Here is a 16,115-nt window from a genome sequence, read left to right on the forward strand (position 1 = left end):
AGCCCACCCAGTGCTCTGTCCAATCATGCACGTGTAACAGCTTCATAAAAGGTCAGCTTGACTGGAAACACAGGGTAAGTGTTCGGAAGGTTTTCCTCCATTCTTGGATATTTATATGTATAGGATTTGGAAAGATTAAAATAACTATCTTTCAAGATCGTTGCTTGATCATTGTGTTGCTGGGTGTGAACTGGTCCAAACAGGAGCTTCTGCCACAAAAACCTAAATGGATTGCTGTGAGGATTGTTTGGTAGAGGCTCTGAAAGGGTTTGTTTTGTGTTTTTTAAATTGGGAGAAGTGAGCCGTTTGCTCCTCATATGAGAGCCCAACCCCAGTTACAAATAATGTTTATCCTTATGTGGTTTTGTTTCTTTGTCTGGGTGGCAATGGTGCCTTGACCACTAATCCACTATACTCAAACACTCACAATCAGCCAGCCTGTAATGTTTTAAAGCTGAGTTTTTACAATGAAATGTTCTCCTTGTTCAGTTAAATCCATTAAAATACCTTAAGGTACAATAACAGGATAAAATAACTTGTGCAGTGCTGTTATCCTAGTAGCCTTTTAACTCAGAATTGTTCTGGTATTTACTAAAGTTGGTCAGTTAAGATGCTTTTCTGAATTGTAGATGTTCACTGAAGCTTGGCTCTGGGCTCTACTCTTCTAAATTTGCTTAAAAGTAGAATTATTCCAGAGATTCCTTAAACCATTATTCTTAGGATGCTGTGTAAAGGTTTTCATGTGACCTTTTTTTTGGTTGGAGCATATTTTGAGTGACAGATATTACTTTAAGAACACTGTGTTCTCTTTTAGGGTTTTTCTTCCAAATTGGTTCCATTGCTTAGCCAGGGCTGAACCTAGAGCCTCTTTCTAATTCATTCTATAAAAGAACTGGTTTGGTTTTTCATAATCAGAAAGTCAGGATGGAGACACATTGTCAATTTAAACATCTCCACAGTAAATGCTTGATCCTGCCTCTGTTGAATTCAGATTATTTTTTTTAAAATCACATTATTATTTTATTCCCGCAAACACACTAATGCTGTGTTTATTTTGATTTTAAATGTTGTTATAGATGAAGCTTAGAGCTGGGAATGACATCTCAAACAAGTTGTTCTTGCACGTTGGGAAACGATAGGATTTGGGAATAGTTTTGGTGCCAATTACCTTTAGCAATACAAGCTAACAATATGTTAATCTTCATTGTATGCATTCAGACACAAAAAGGAACATGTTCAGAAATGGAGTATAATACATTTTGGGTAAAACGCGGGATAAACTGTCAGAAGCAGTAATAAATAGTTTATAGTGACAACTTTTTTTACTTTTTACACTCTATATGCACCGCAGCCTATTGGATACTAGGTTGCTATGTTTGCTCTGACCTTCCCAGTTGGAATTTCAACATCAAGGGGCTTTCTTGTTGTATTTCCAACTTCTAACTTGGAGACCCTGACAAGGCACCTTAACATCAATAAGTTTTTTTTTGTTTTTTTTTTACGTTTTCTTAAACCAGCGTTTTTGTTGTGTTCAAAACCACTTAACATTCTTGGCCAACTGATCTCTGATGTGTACTAGCAGAACTGCAAACAGGAGTTAGCATCGTTTAGAGCGGCGATTATGTTACCTGGTGATATACATTTCTCAATCAGCACATTCTGTATCAGTGAGATGCAAAGTTCTAAATACTAAAACACTATCTTTGCTGCACTCTGTTCAGCCTTCCTGTTGTCTGCTGAAATTCTTACTCTTTTTTTTATTTTTTTTATTTTACAAGGAGGCAATTTGCGGACTCATCAGTTTGTTTGCCCAACTTTTATGTGGTTGTAAAAACAAAATAAACTGTAGTAAACTCATTTTAACTAAAACCATTGTTCCTGGAATTTAGCATGCAAAATAAGCATTTGATTTATGAACTTTTGTGTATGATATGCGTTTACATACTAAAGAGATTTGAAAGCTGGATAAAAATTCAGAAAATTTAGTTCAGACAACTTTTCCAGTGTCTTGAAATTGCTGTTTTTTGTGTTTTACCAAATCAAGCTTTAATTGTACATGTTTAGGTGGTATATTACAAAACAGCAGCATTGGCCATGTATGCTAGTTTGCATGTTATGACTTTTAGTTCAGGGCCACTAGCAACTCGCTTTGTCCAATCATTTCTTTTCACCTGGAAATACCATGCAGTCAGTAGAAAATAATTGAGTTCTGAAGAGTTTGATGTGTTCACATTGTTTCTATCCATTTATCAGAAGATCATACCTGGTAATCTCCAGGGCTATACCTGTGTGTCCTCTACGTGACAAACAGTGGTGATGCTGCCTCTTTCTGAACATTCTCACCATGTTTCTGCTCGAGATATTTCTACCATTTGTCATACAGGGTTGGTCTTCCAACAAAGAGATGAAGATAACCAGGCAGAACCGGATTTACTCATTTGTGAGTAGTAGTAAAGTAACAAAAAGGAGTGCTTACCAAAATACTTTTCATTAACAGGCCAACACAGTGTAATAGAGCAGGCCAAACACGTCAAATAAGTAATTTAAAACATACTCCAAAATGTTAGACATACTTCTGGTTCTATTGTCAGCTGTAACATGTATGAAGTAAAGAGAAGCCAAATTATTATACTGATTAAACATTTAATGTTATATCTTATTTTTTAAATTTTTTTTTTACCATGTCCAGTCCAGCAGAGTATCGCTCAGAATTGTTGTCTGAGTGCCAAGAAATTGCCCAACAGATTTACTTTCACAAGCAGAGCATCACAGCTAATGCTTTAAAGCTCTGCTTGATATTTATAAAATAAACTGAAATGAAAAGGAAAAAAAAGGCTCAAAAAAGAGAGATGGGGGAAAAAGGGGAGAAAATGAGAAAAGAGTGGAGGAGAGAAAGAAGGTTGAAGAGAATACAAGATTACACCCTGCTTGCTTATACACCTGCAGCTGTTTTTTTTTGTGTGTTATTTTTAACAAAATAGTAAACGGTAATTCTGAATGTAAAATGTACTTAGTGAGAGGTGCAGCCCAATATAGAACATCTGTGTATCTGTCAACACCTGAAGCTTAACACCTGTGAGTATGGGTGTGGACACGCTTTTGTATACAAGGTTTCTCCACAAAATATGCAATAGCGAGTGTGAGGACCCACAGGCCTGCCCCATGGTCCCTGGACGGACCCTGAGGAGATCTGAGCCACAGACATCTAAAGGCCCCCCAAAGCACATAAACCCCAGGAGAACCACTGCCGGGACTACCGCAACTCCCCCAGAGAAGAGCAGTGGAGAGTCCCAGGGGAACCACCCAGCAGTGACAGTGCAGAAGCCCCAGGGAGCCGCAGCGACGAGCCCACAGGCCCCGCCGGTAGCTGTCCACGCCCGAGCAGATCCAGCCATGGACCCAGAGGCCCAAGACCTTGGGAAACGACACCCCCCAAGCAGAGGCCCAACAGAGCCCAGGGGGCCAGGCCCCGGCAAGCAGCCACCGGGAGCCGGGAGTGAGCCAGCACACACCAAAGCACTCAGCCCCGGACACCGAGAACCACAAGTACACCAGCGGGCAGAGACTTCAACCACCGGCCGGCGGTGTGGCGGGGAGGAAGCTGATCCAGGAGAGGGAGCAGTCCACTGCTCCCTCTCAGGCACTTGTTATTAAAGTGCCCGACATTTTTGAGGGAAGCCAAAAACGGATTTCTTGGTAAAAACCTTCGAATAAAGCAAATGTCTGAAAGATTTGACCTGAGTTCACATTCCTACAAACCTAACGTTTTTTAAATCTTGTTTTTTTTTTTTTTGCAGATTTCTAGAAAAAAGAATGAAAGTAGTTTTGCATTTACTATTTATTTAGATATTAGTTTTGACCACTGGGGAGTGGTTTGATAATTTTTTTTTTTTTAGGGATGCACTAATCAATCTGATTTATACTGGAATTGGCCACAATTTCCACAATTTCCTTGATTAGCACTAATCTGTAAGTGGAAAATTGACTAAGTCTATATAGGACTTTTCCAGTCAGACAGCCCCCTTCTATGGTCACCTATTGATGCACTCATAAACGAGCACACATTCATACACCGATATGCAGATTGGTAGGCAACTTGAGGTGAAGTGTTTTGCCCTGGGACACACCCTAATCTGCCAGGACCTGGAATCAAAACCCTAACTTTTAGATTGCAATATGACTGCTCTTCCCACTGAGCCACAGACATCCGGAAATGGCAAGTCAAATATGGAAAAATCTAAGCAGGTTTTTTTTTTTCTTTGTTTTTTATTAAATGAGTGTAAAGAACTCCCAACATTCTCGGTCTCTAAATGGATGGACTGACAGGATGAAGTTTGATTCACTTTTTTGAGATAAAAAAGTATCGGATATTTGTTAGGAACTTTTGTTTCTATGCATAAGTTGGCATAATCTTATTTCTTTTCTGTTCCATTCAAAACTAGTTTCTCTAACAAGGAAGGAAGATGCAATACATTTTCCTTCATATTGGTTTATAGTAATTAGTAAAAAAAAATCAGAATTGGTAAGTCAGGCCTCCAAGAAAACCATACATCAAAATCAACCAGGAAAAGCCTGAATCTCAATAAAATCAAAGCAAATGATGAAATTGTTAGCACTGTTATTAAAGCAGTGTCATGTAATCAAACTATAACTTATTTGGTGCGGCTTTAAATTATATCCAAGATTTTGTCTTTTTTTATAATTAATTAAAATGTGGGCACTGTATGAAGCTGAAGCAATTGTGGAATCCTTTGGGTTCATAGCACCACCAGATTCAATTGACAGTTCTTTGTGTATTTGCTTCTTTAGGAGAATTTTGAGTGTTGGAATAGGGGTAAGGATACTGAATAACCTGAGGAATTGTTTTTTCTACAAACATTATTGTATTTCTGGAAAGAGCTTTGCAATGTTAAGTGTCAGTGTGATTAAAGGTGGGAAAAGCAACTGGTTTAAATATAAATCTGTGACCGATGGCACAGAAATGCTCAGGCTTAAGATGCCTTTACAACCTTCACTTCAAAAACATAGCAATGCCATAAGCTAGCTATTTCAAGTGTTTTATTCTTTTAACACCTTTTTTTCTTGTCAGTTTTCTTAAACTCTTATGTTTTTCAGGATCACGCTTTTGTAGGTAACTCTGTGCTTGTGATGCTTCTGAGCCCCAACCACCCACCCCCCTGTGGGAATCAGATATTTGGGTTAGAGGTTAGGGGCCCAAAAATGCTGCTGAAAAAGAAACTTGCTGATGCCCTTTGTTGGAGTTGCAAAGTTCACATTGTTATGCAGTGCCACTGATTAATTGATTAGGAGTGTCATAACTTTGGCCAACGGGTAACACCATTTGCATATCATTGTACCAAACAACGGAAGAGAGGAATGGGTTGGGTATAGGAAGTTCAAAGTTAAATAGATTTTTGTTTTTGCTCTGAAGGGAGTTTTGATGTTTAAACATGAAGTGTTCCAATGTTTTGGAACTTTAAAACTATGATGTTGATTCAAAAAGCTAAATATATCTCACTATGCGTGCATTGATTTTAATAGTCAAGAATAATAGTCAGGAAAAACAGTGCCAGGAGGTGTGACCTGTTTTCTTGAGAACACATTTCTGTAATACATTTCTCATGTTTAATTTTAAGCCAAGATAACCAGCCAGACAAGGCTCCAAGTCAATCCACCCCTTAATTAGATTGCAACCCTATTTAGTGTTGTTTGTACTTCCATTTTGTATCCACAAACAGACCAGTTTGCACCCTTGTATTCAACAGTTGCATATTAGTTTATTTCCCTTTGTGGTTGAGTATTATTATGTGTATTATGGAGAAAAATAAGCATACGCATTCTCAAATCTTGCGTTTAGTTTATTTTAATTGTGTATTATTTTCTGAATGTTTAATACTACACCTTTTTTTCCTTTCATTGTAGTTCTTCCTCTAAGAACCAACTGACGCTTATGAATGATGACATAACCCCTGATCAAAACAAAAACTAACCTGCTGAAAGACAATATTTTCTGAGACACACAACTACACTTTTTACTGAGGTATCCATAAGATAATTGTTGAGATAAAACCTTGAGTAGCAGACGGCAACCAGAACTGCAAAAGTACAAAATAGCGAAGGGGCGACATGATCAGCACCAGCCAGACAATAGTTGGTCTCAGTGCTGTTATGTAATTTTTCCCGACTCCCTGTAGGCTTTGCCTGAAGGCTTCCACCTCCATAAATAAATGATTATTTTTCAGTCACTGTTAAAAATGTACAGTTTATGCTTCCTGGTTTAACTTGACTTAGCTTTGATGTGATTGGATGAGCAGCCAAAGCAAGTGGCCTGCGAATAGCTGAGTGTTGTCTCTGTGATCAGTGGGATTTCAAGTGTGAGCCTGAACGCTGTTGAGCTTGTTGGTTGTTGTGATGTCATTTTACCCACATCAGAGGCTGCTGGCGACATAAGATGCTCTTAATCATTTATGGCCCTGTCACCACTTGTCTCAGTTGGAGCCTGAGTCACATGGAGCACGAGAGCACTGTTACATAAAGGATTTGTCACCAACTGGCACAATAACTGGAGCTGTGGTTTTCAGATAAATAAACTGTATTATTTTATCACATCTTAAAAATTTTTTATTCGTGCGTAAACATGCAAAACTTTAGTGAGTCTGCAGCAAGGCTCTACTCGGAGGTATAAAGACTAGAAGTCAAACTGGAATTACAGGTTTAAATGAGCTAGTGCTGAGACAATGTTTTTCTTTTTGTTTGGATTTGTGGGTTACATCCATTGACAAGTAATTGAAACTCAAACCATTTTTTCATTAAATGAAGAAAAACTACCTAGTTGAACTATGAATAACCACATATTTTACAGAAATCCGTTGATAAAATATGTAGTAGCGCTGACGGCAGCTAAAAATTGGAAGAAAAGCTCTAAAAAGTTCAGACTCTGCATGTCGACAATATATTAGACAGAGTGGATTGAATCTAATTACCCTTATCTGATGTATATCTTTAGTTGATAAGATCTTTAAACTTATTGAGCGTTCTGAAGAAATTGTGTAATGGTAAGAAAAGATGACAATAACAGAATGTTGATTAGTTGTAGTCAAAGTAAACCAGGGGAGATGGTAGATGATGGGAAGTACTTGCACCTGGTGCTGAGGTTCACCTTTTAGCAGGAAAATGGCCTTAAACATGCAACCAGAGCTACAATGGAATGGTTTAAATCAACCCTTAAACCATTCCTCATCTTCCTTTTAACTTTACAATTATGTTCTCCTATTTTTCGGTCCACCACATAAAATCCTTAAAAGACATTCAAGTGACAAAATGCTAAACATTTCAGGGCACATGAATACTTTTGCAAGGCACTGTTAAATCTTCACCATCAACCTGTCTCATAAGATTGTCCTATATTATAAAAAACAAACTCCTAAGTCTAATTGTAATTATTAACAGCCTATATCATAGTACAGATTTATTGTAAGTAGTGCTGCACAACCTGTCAAATCACAATTGCCATTGCAGCGTCAATGCATGCCACTTTTCAATCTCAAAAAGCTGCTTGGAAGCAATCCTAGGTAGGCAATTTTATTTAAGTCACATTCATAAACCCTCTGCATGTAAATAATCTATTTGGCTGGTTAGCTGCAATCGATGGATAACCTGATGTATATGTGGGTGGCTGAAATGCTGACGCTCTTAGAAAATGTAGAGGATGGAAAACAGACATAAGTGAGGAAAATGTGAGTACATCAGAACCAACATTGTCTTTGGAATATTTAACAATATTGTAATTTGTGTTTGTGTTTTCCTAATATTTGGCAGTGCTTGGGAAAATGGTCCCCCTTCATGCAAAATGCATCTTTAAAGCTCTTTGAAATGTTATTTTGAAATGGTATAATAACAACCATGACTTGCTATTGATTACATTTTTTTCTTTACTGAAAGGCTAAGACTTAATTTGACAGAACTGCAGGCTATATTTCATCTTTTTGTTGGGGCTACAATAGTGGGGTTTTATAACCAGGAGGGGGGGTTGAAACTCCTCCACATCAAACATCAAGAACCACCCAAAGGCATAAAACAGGTCATTGCCTGTCATAAGCCTTAGGTGTGCGCTTTGCGCCTTTTTGATATTTGAGAACCCACTGACATTTTTCATGTGCAGATTGAATATGTTCTTGTCACACGTCACATCAAAAGCCTTCCTCTTCTGCTGTTGGACTGTGGAGGTTGTCCTATTGCCCTGCATGTGGGCACCAGAATGGGTTAATCCATCAAAATGACCTAATCTCTCCATGTTGGAGAGGAAATCTTTTTCTCTCGCTGTCTCCGGCTGGCTTAGAGACAGGAAGTCCGACTGGTGGCCTGCACTCTGCTCTGATGTTGCCATAGAGAAATACAAAACTCTGTGCAGTGGGGAGAAACATAACACTGGTTGAGTTGTCCTCAATGGTCGGATAAGCATTCAGCAGCCACAAGTTGAACATTTACTAATTGACTAGTGTAGAATGCATTAACTTTTCAAATGTTTAACACCGATAGATCATAGCTTATTAATGTAACCACAGGGTCACAGTTCAGAAGGTTTTGATGAGTCTGTTTTGCTTCCCTAACAATAAGCTCATTACAGTTTTCTTATGCTGTGGTGAAAGATTGAACTTAAATCACTTTCACAATTAGTGAAAAGAAACAATTTAACAAGAACTATAGAAGAAATACTGAATTAAGTTTTCTTGGAGGATTTGAAATGAAAGAAGGATGAACAAAAAAATAGTGGTGCTACCTTTATCAAACCCTGCTTTGTTCCATGCAGTGTTAGTTGCAATTCCAGTTGAATGGGTTATTGTCAGAAGTGCAAATCTTTTCACGGGTGACGTTCTTTTGGAATATTGTTGAGTGAAGCAATTATTCATTCATGGGAGAGATTCGAAATCAAGCTCACAGTGTGGGCCTAAGCCTCAGTTTGAAAACACTGGAAATGATGGTTCATGCTGTCTGGTTCGAACAATTGAGACCCTTGTTACAGTGATCCATAGAGCTTGTGGACTTGTGGATTGCACATAAGTGGGTGTTGAGACCTGCTTTCCATCCCGTTCTGTTGGAAGTCACAGCGGACTTTTATTTTCATTCTCAGTTTAAATCACAGGCCATCAGTGACAGTAAAGGATCAAGAGTATATGTTTAAAGCCAACTTAAAAAAATATTTGAAGAATATTATAGAATATAGAATATTTGTAAAAACATGCTTACCATGTTTCCTGTACGTATGATCTTTGCCGCTAAAGTACATAAATGTCCGCTGAATATATTCAGATGCGTTTTAATCAAGAAAGCAGTTCATATATAACAATAGTTTCAGACTACAGATCTAGAGAGGTCATCATTCATATATTGTTCTCAATTCCTGTTTTGAAGAGAAGTGTTTTTTATTGCCCTGTCCAGCATGTACCCGGCCTCTCCCCATAGACTGCTGGAGATGGGCACCAGCTTCCCCGCAACCCACTATGGTATAAGCGGTAGAAAATGACTGACTGTTTTTTATTGCCAAAAAAGTGCTTTTAACTTAGATTGCTGCATTAAAAAGCAATGGAAAGTCCAATAATGCTTTCATAGTTTACTTCTAAAAAATGGATATTGCCCTTTTTAAAGTAGACAATTGTTTTTTTCACTGGTGGGGAGAAAACAGTTCTGTTATTAATCAGCTGTGGTTGACGTTGAACAATCCTGAAGAAATACTGCAGAACCTGTCTCCTCATCTTTTCCCTCCTGTTCCTTTTTTTTTTTTCTTTTTTAAGCTTGAGTTGCTCTGGCTCCCAGTATAATGTCTCTTTCTGGTTATGTAACAGTCAGGGGCCTAAATGGGAACTAAAGGACAGCAGTAGCAGCAGACACTGCAGTGGATGGAAAAACAGAAGTACAGTCAAGAACTGGGGCACAAAAATCTATCAAAGGAACAAAACAAATTTGAATGGAAATCTACTTAAGTGGTGTCCCTTTTTCCTACTGTAATGGTGTTGGGTGAATGCGCTTGTTGTTACATAACACCTTTGAAGATTTTGCATAAAAAAGTGTTTGCTCGCTTAGAATCACTTTCAGACTTCAGTTCCCATACTTGTTAACTATCAGGAAAGAAATTAGTTATTTGATAGGTTGACAAAGCTGTCTGGACAAGTTCTTAAAGTGGAGTGTTACATTTTCATAAGCATCTTGAAGAGCTTTAATCTATATAAAAAAAAACAAAAAAAAACTTATCACTACCTAGGTGTCATAATGAATTTTCATAGATACATTTTCATTTAAATTAACTTGTCTGTTAAAATGTTTCCACATTGCCTGCCAGGTATTTGTTCAGTCTCTGTAGGAGCACTGAAATCACACTGATATTTTCTTTTTTTTTCTTTTCTAGGTGCTTTTACCACAAAATGAAACCAGAACTAAAGGAGCACAATGGCTACAAACTCTAAACGCCTGGAATAAAATTTGTTTTGATAGCATTCCATAAACTCTCAAGAAACTTTAAAAAGGAGCTAAAAGCCTAGTTTCTGGTTTGGACCATAACAGAGAGGCTGCCATCATGCCTATTCTTAAGCAGCTAGTGAACAACTCCAACCAGTCGAAGAGGAGGTCTCGGGCTGACCTGACGGTTGAAATGATCAGCGCTCCATTGGGGGACTTCCGTCACACCATGCACGTGGGTCGAGGCGGGGATGCCTTCGGAGACACTTCGTTTCTCAGCACCCGATCGGGGGAACCTCCAAGGGAGCCTCACACAAAGCAGGGCTCACCAGGTCCCAAACCGGGGCTGCTGTCCCGCACCTTCAGAAGCAGCAAGCGGTCCCATTCTGTTAACCAAGGAGACAAGTACGAGTACAGTACAACACTGCCTTCTGCTGGCTCATCTCAGTTTGTAAAAACCGCCACATCCCTGCCTTACCTGAATGATGAAAGTTCAAGCATAAGCAACCAACTGCAGAAAAGTGTCTCCTCCAGTCCCATGAAGGCACTGGCAGAGATGGAAAACAAGCCAATGAATGGAGGGGCAGCTATGGCCACAATGGACGCTGAGCTTGATGAACGGAATTTCGGTGAACTTAAAGACCTGCCTCCAGCCATGCCTAAAGGAAGTGGGATGAAACATGCTGAATCCATAATGTCCTTCCACATCGACTTGGGCCCCTCAATGCTCGGGGATATCCTAAGTGTGATGGAGAAGAAAAGCTGGGAAGAGGATGACCTTGGTTACGAGGAAGGCAAAGGTAGTGATGACCATACATCACCATCCCACATTCCTCACATTGATGATGACTACGCAGAGGAACAAGCACCTTCAAGACCACCACGTGAATACCAGCTCCAGCAGAAGGCCGCAGCAGATCCCTACATTCCAGAGCTAAACAATAGGAACAACCACCACAACATGGATAGCTGCTCCGTGTCCAGCTCTGGTTCAGAAAAACCTCAGTTCAACCTTCATGATGGTGACACAGACAGCGCAAAGTACAGTTCGCCACGTGGAGAGGATGACTTTGCCTTCATGGATCAGGAGGATGATGAGATTCGAGTTTAGATCCTCCACAACGGAGAAACCGAAACTTTAAAGTCCATCATAGGAGGGGAATACAGTCAGAGTCAAGTGAGGTTTTTACTCCCTGTAGATCAGTCTAGCATTAGATCAGTTTCATCAACACTATAAATAAAACCTATTAAGTCTTTTTTCACCTTATAATAAGAAGACTGGCAAACTGCTTCAAAAAATATATACTTTTTTGAAATGTTTGGGTTGGTTGAGGCTATTTTTACCAGATTTTCACAAGTCTGAAATGGTAAAGGTGAAGAAAAATCAGCAGGGAAAATCACCCATTTTTTAAAGGAAGTAAAAGGTGGCAGCAGGATTAAAGAACGGACAGTGTGGATGTGTTGTTAGATTCCTGTGGACGTGGAGGTAAAGAGCAAGAAATGAAATTGTGATAGGTTTGTAATCCCAGCGGTTTGGAGGTGTAGACACTACACGGATAGAGTTATTACTTTCGCTCATGTCTGAGTTTGCTGTTCTTAAATCGTTTTGTGAACGGACACGATGTGGAAGTCAGTCAAGCATAACCTCTTATATCTGGGGTGGGTTTATTTTATTTGCCTCTTTCCTAAGTTCCTCTGTTGGCTGTAAAATATTTTAACTGTTTTTGTAAGGGATTAATTAGTCGTAATGTGAACTTTACAGTCTTAAAGGTTTTGAGGTATTTGGTTGTGGTACTACTTTATGGTACTATAATGTGATCAATCTCAATGACGCCAAGTACTGAACTCGTGACATCAGATTTAGTATGTTGCATCACTGTATGCTGAAAACAAAAAGCCTTTTTTTGCACGTCAGTTATACTTAATCAGCATAAAGACATCATTAAGCCTCTTATTTTGTTTTAAATCTCACGACACTGATGCGCAGCAAAAGTTCTGTGCAACTTTTGATGCTTCTGTACATTGTAGAGGTCTTTTTGTATGTATCTTCTTTTTTTTATATAAACATGTAGGAATGATGGGATATTTTTTAGAATACATGAATGTATAATTCAATATCATTAAAGGACGTTGGTACAATGGCTCTCAAAAGTCTACACACCCCTGTTAAAATGGTAGGTTTTTGTGGTTTGGATAAATAATTTCAAAACTCTTTCCGCAAATATTTTATGGTCTCATTAAAATCTAACATAAAGTTTTAGGCCATAATTCCAGATGTTTGACATAAAACAGAAACAAGCTGCACATCAACGCAAGGACACCATGCTCTCAGGTTTCTTTTCTTCAGATGGAACTGGAAGGTAGATTAAATTATGAAAGGCCAGTAATTGCCCAATACCTTAAATTGACTGCTAGAAAGCTGAAGATGAGGAGGGATTACATTTTTAACATCACTGTGAGTCTAAGCATGCATCTAAATCAGCAAAACAATGGTTTTACCGGAATAAAAGGTAAAGCTTTGGAATGGCCTCGGCTGAGTCTAGATCTGAGTCTCATAGAAAGTCTGCAGGATTACTTTAAGAGGGCTGTGGTCAAGTCTGATGGATTTGGAGAAAGTTTAAAAGACTGAGTTGGTTAATATTGTTCAGTCAAGATGTATGATGCTGATTAGATTCCTACTAAAGACGACTAGCTGTTGAAACTGAATCAAAAGCTGCTTCAACACAGTATTAATTTAAGTGTATAGCCATTTTTGGAAGACGTTTATTGCAGCTTTTATGATTTGCTTGTTTTTCTCTGCACTAAATGATTTGTTTTGGCTTATGTAGGATAAATGTCATGTTATATGTGGAAAAAGATTTTAATTTATCATAGTGACATTGTTTTAAATCCAAAGACCTGGAATTTTAACGGGGGGTGTAACACTTAGGAGGAGCATATTAGGTCAGTTGCTACAATGAATATTTTTTGGGCTTTTTTGTGTTAAGAATAGGAAAAGGGGATGAAAATGTATGTACATTGTTAAAGGACAGATGGTTTACAGAAGGTCTTTGTACATGTCAGAGCACTGAGAATGGAACAAATCTGCTGAGCTGACCCCACCCAAAAAGGTGATATTGACCTTCTCTCTACAAGTCAAATCACACAGTAGGAATTTAACCAACACATTATATAAGCCGGTCCGTTTTTTTCATTAAATGTGTTCAATTGCTTGCTGCCCTTACCAGCTGGAACACCTCTAGGAACAGACAGTTAGGCTTTTTCTTCAGCGTTTTATGTCTGTTAGGGTCTGCTTTACACTACAGGCTCAGCTATTAGTCAGATTGGTGTACTTTACTACATCTGAGAGAAATGTGACGTTTTTAGTTAATTTTGTGTTAGAAAACTAATTGCCACCTTTAACAAACAGGTGTTCTGAATTTTCTGGTGTGGAGCTGATCCAGGTGTGTACGCAGAATTCAAATGCTGTGCCATTGTGCCTCAAGTTGTTTCAAGAGTTGGAAAAAATAGCTTCCAAATGTAAAGTTATGTGCAGGAAATTGCCAAGCATGTTGAAACTTGACTTCTTTAAGGTTTTTGGACTTGATAAAGACACTAAAAAGGTTTGTCAGTGTCTCCTTTTAACATTGTTTCATCACTTCTTCTCCAAAAAACCTTTGAGATATACTGTATGTCAGCCAAATACAGACTTATGTACCCCTTTAATATAAAGATTGATTACTGTATAGTTTCTGTTAGAAGGTGGATATTAGAAACTACTTTCCACTTTATTTTATTGCTGTGGTCGTACTTTGCCAGCGATTACAAAAGATTTTGCCAGAAAAGTCGAAAAGAATACAGCAGTAGTGTCTGAGACTGTTTAACGTATGTTGTAGACGTTAAAATAATACAGCTGTTGATTTGTTTTTCCCAACATTTAGGGGAAAGTGACTCTTTTAAGCAAGAAAATATAACTGCTCTATTTTCTAAATTTAACTCATGTTTGTCTGCATATTTATCTTAAGGCATATCTCTAAACTAATAACATCTATGTTAGGGTATTATCACAAAAATGTACTGGGGTCAGGATTTAAACTTTATTGTTGACACATATTTGGAAACGTTTTTCTTCTCTTTCCAAAAACATTTGATTTTTCATATTTCTATGTATTTGAAACAAATTGTAAGGTCTTTCTGATGATTAAATGTTAAAATATATGATTTGTGAAATGAAGGAAAGAACTCTGATTCTTCATGAGGAAAATGAGAAACAGAGTTGAAAGAAACGCTCCTTATCTGCAGTTTTTGCAGTCAAGTTTTGTAATTAGAGCCATTAATAATTCCAGAGAACAATCTGTTATCAGCTGTGTGACCGGCTGTTATAATGATAGAGCCACAGGAATGTTGGAGGCTTAAATGCAAAATGTAAAGTTTGTGGTCAGGGTTTGAACTATTTACACCATATCATTGGCATAAACTGTTGGTGTTAGAGGTGATTGCAGAATTATGAAAAAGTACACTAAATTGCACTGAAATGCTTCTTGTGTTTGTCTGCTTTTTGTTGTCTGTCTGAGGGGAAACTCCAAAGTAAACTAGAACAAATGATGTTAAAAATGTGCAGAAACTGCCTGCCCAAGGTCTACATAAGTTTTCCACTCCCTGAAAAGTGTTTGTTTTAAAGGGGGGAAAAGATAGGAACTGCAAAAAGAATCAAGTGGCTCAAAACACATCTTAAGAATGGTGTTTTTTCCTATTCTGTGGCTGCATTGTTATGCCAAGTATGTACTGTTATAATGATTTTACTTCATATTAATATATTCACCTCCCTAACTTTCTTTTCTTTGAAATAACAGCTATATTTTTCAATAAAAGCAGAAAGCTGGTAATCTTCATAAAAGGCCAAGCTGTGTTTTGTTTTTTTTGTGTGACTTGTGTGTCTCACCACAGGCTTGCTTATTTTCTCACTCCTTCACAAGCTTATTTGCATTCTGCCTCCAAAATGGGCAGAAAGCTGATTGAAATCTAACCTTGAAATAGCCTGAAAAATGTCTGCATAGGGAGCTGCTGAAGGAGTTCAAGCTCAATCCTGAGTTTAAAAAAAGACCTTATCCAAGTGGACTATTTTACACAAACAACCCTGATGTTATAGGGGATGTAATAGAAGTCCACCACAGACGAACACTGTTTATGAAAGGCTGGGGAGCTTTTCAACAAAACTAGTAGTTTGATTTTTCTTTTAATAGTCACTAAGGTCAAAGGGTATGAACATTTAAAGGTATGTTTGAGTCTTTTGGAGGAGGGGTTTGTAGAGTTTTGTGGTCAAATTTATGTGAAGACGGTATATGACGTGTGGTAGTTAACTGCTATTTGCTCCAAATATTTTTGTTAAAAATGTGTTATTACACAGAAGAGAGATATTCAAAACGAGTAAATGTGCTCAAAATGACTAATCAAACGCATTTATCAATCCATTTGATATAATGTGTTATCTTGGCAGGGCTACGGTGGGACTACTGTCTATCTCCAGCGGTCACTGGGGGATAGGCTGGCTACGCTTTGGACAGGTTGCCAATCTTTCACAGGACCACACACGAACACACACATACACACCATACCTAAGGGCAATTTCGAGTGACCAATTAACATACCTATTTTTGCACTGTGGTATTAACTTGAGAGAATTC

At 38.2% G+C, this 16,115-nt stretch overlaps 1 protein-coding gene across 1 annotated transcript in view; it reads left to right on the forward strand.

Annotated features, from left to right (window-relative positions):
• cdc42ep4b (CDC42 effector protein (Rho GTPase binding) 4b) overlaps window positions 1-15,334 on the forward strand; it is a 31,743-nt gene extending 16,409 nt beyond the window's left edge. Inside the window, exon 2 of the mRNA XM_047377674.1 lies at window positions 10,403-15,334. Within this exon, the coding sequence (XP_047233630.1) occupies window positions 10,571-11,563 (993 nt within the window). The 5' untranslated portion in view covers window positions 10,403-10,570 and the 3' untranslated portion in view covers window positions 11,564-15,334. The remainder of the gene's footprint in view (window positions 1-10,402) is intronic.
• Window positions 15,335-16,115: the final 781 nt, after the last annotated feature.

Source organism: Girardinichthys multiradiatus, chromosome 10 (genome assembly GCF_021462225.1).
Source record: "Girardinichthys multiradiatus isolate DD_20200921_A chromosome 10, DD_fGirMul_XY1, whole genome shotgun sequence".
Lineage (NCBI taxonomy): Eukaryota > Metazoa > Chordata > Actinopteri > Cyprinodontiformes > Goodeidae > Girardinichthys > Girardinichthys multiradiatus.